The 2,436-nt window shown below is 34.4% G+C and overlaps 1 protein-coding gene across 1 annotated transcript in view; it reads right to left on the bottom strand.

The window, feature by feature from the left end:
- Positions 1–1,348, bottom strand: part of ACVR1C (activin A receptor, type IC) — a 42,665-nt gene extending 41,317 nt beyond the window's left edge. The window contains exon 1 of the mRNA XM_005859330.2: positions 1,119–1,348. Within this exon, the coding sequence (XP_005859392.1) occupies positions 1,119–1,272 (154 nt within the window). The 5' untranslated portion in view covers positions 1,273–1,348. The remainder of the gene's footprint in view (positions 1–1,118) is intronic.
- Positions 1,349–2,436: the final 1,088 nt, after the last annotated feature.

Below are 2,436 nucleotides of genomic sequence, written 5' to 3' on the forward strand. Positions count from 1 at the left end.
AAAGATAAATATCACATGATCTCACTCATTTGTGGAATATAATGAACAACATAAACTGATGAACAAAAACAGATCCAGAGACAGAGAAGCATCGATCAGATCTTCCATCAAACCTCAGAGGGAAGGTAGGGAAGGGTGGGGGTAATGGGGAGAGAGCAACCAAAGGACTTGTATGCATGCATGTAAGCCTAACCAATGGACATAGACAATGGGGAGGTGAGGGCATGAGGTGGGAGAGGGGAAGCAATGGGGGAATAAGGACACATACGTAATACCTTAATCAATAAAGAAAAAAATTTTAAAAGGTACTATAGTGGAATATTGATATGGTGATATACAAATGCCTAAGAGTGGATAACAGTATCTTAAAATGTTAATTTATAAGGAAGGGTATGTATCTGTATATAGACAGTAACACATCAACAAGCACTTACTTATTACTATATTAATAAATACCAAAGAACATTCACTAACATGACATTCTCATGTCATAAGTTAGTTTTTGGTTTGAATTAATATTCCCCAAAGTTTCAGATCCCATATTGCTGATAAAATATGAGATTAAGATATTCAGTATTTTGTAAATTGGGATAAAACACCATGACATTGGAGGAAGGCAGGAATATATCTGAACAATAATAACTTTCTGCTACTGAATGTTTTCACATGAGTGTGGGCACATAACGAAGCTATGCAGAAAGTACCCATAATAAAAGCTTCTGTCTCCATAAAAGTTGGAAGTCTACAATATTTTATTTTTCTCTCTTTTTTTCCTTTTTTCTTTCCTTGGTGTATATTTAAGTGTCTTCCCTTTAAAATAATCCACAAAAATTTATATTTACTTTAGGTCCATTCATCACTTCCAAAAATGTAATTCACATAGACAAATTTCTTCAAAATTATAATGTGTTGTCAATGCTTTGACAGTCTTGCACAATTTTAAAAAATCAACCTCACCTAAACATTTGACAATTTTACCAGTCCAAAGGAAGAAAAAAAGAAAGAGAACTGTAAAACAGATTTTATTTAAAGAAACACAAAACAGGTTGATTTCTACTACGTGTATGATTTCCCAAGAGTAAAATTAAACTTGGAATGAACAAAGATAAACCCCTTACCTGTTGGAAGGTGCAGTGTTATGTTATTGCAGAAATCTGTGAAGCAGCATTCGGTTTTGGTAACATTGTTGGAACTATGACAGAAGACTTGAGCATTTAATTCTGGGAGAGAGACACAGGACTTGATCACCTGCTCTTTTCCATTGGTTAGCATAACTGAAGCCCAACATGCTCCTTCCGTCTGGCAGGTGAAGTTTGAAGAGTCACACAAAAGACATACACACTTCAGTCCTGAAAAGTGTAAGGCAAGCAAAAAAAGCTTTAAGATTCAAAAGACATCATGCAAATGTGTTTCATCAAACCTAGGTGTAGAAAACCAATCTTAATGAAAATTGAGGGAGGGATTAAATAAACAGCACCAGAGAAATACATGCTGAACACATTAACGCTCTCTGTCAGGTGTTTTGTTTAAACAGGTTGCTCAATCATCACTTACTTTGTTGGGATTCTTATGAATTTATTGCTATTATATTTTAAAACAATTTTCTCATCCATGGTCTGTCTAAATCCCTTCTTCTTAAGCTTAATCAGCTCATTCCTAAATCAATAGCTCCTATGAAACACTAGGATACAGTAACACAGCAACCAAGAGGGGCCTGTCTGGCATCACTTGTGGAACATTCAAGTGTGATCACAGCAGCTGTGTAACCAAACGGCACAGTTTATTCTGTTCACTTACTCTTTCTCCTGTAATCTTTTAAGTGAATGTGCTAAATACAAACCTAACCATAGATATTTACAGCTAAAAAAATAGTGTGAGTCTTTACAGGTATATTTTGTAACATTTAACATTATTCTCCTAGTAACTTTATGGCACTGATGAGCCATTATACTTGCCCCTCTTCACTAAAGAATACATCTTAGAATGAGAGTCATTTGGACATACACCATGACCTTCAGGCAATTTTCTTTAATGAACACATCTATTCAATAAAGCAAAACACATCAATTATACAATTTCATATATCTACTGCAATAAAACTTTCAAAAAAAACTACATTTTGCTAAATTAATTTGTTCGCTTCACAGATTTCCTCCACATTCCCCACTTCACACACACACACACACACACACACACACACACACACACACACACATTAGCTCACATGGTCCAAGTGATGCAGTACTTGTATTCTGATGTAAAATATCTGTCAGCCAGAAAAGTCCAGTGGTGGTGAGCAATTTACTTAAATTTTATTAGTCCCATTGTTTTAAAATAATACAATACTGAATAAGCCTTTTGTATTTTTACTTTAATAAACTTTTTAAAAAATTACAACTGCCCCCAACAATTATCTGACTATCCAAACTTTTACAA

This window comes from Myotis brandtii, unplaced genomic scaffold, assembly GCF_000412655.1.
Source record: "Myotis brandtii unplaced genomic scaffold, ASM41265v1 scaffold125, whole genome shotgun sequence".
Classification (NCBI taxonomy): Eukaryota; Metazoa; Chordata; class Mammalia; order Chiroptera; family Vespertilionidae; genus Myotis; species Myotis brandtii.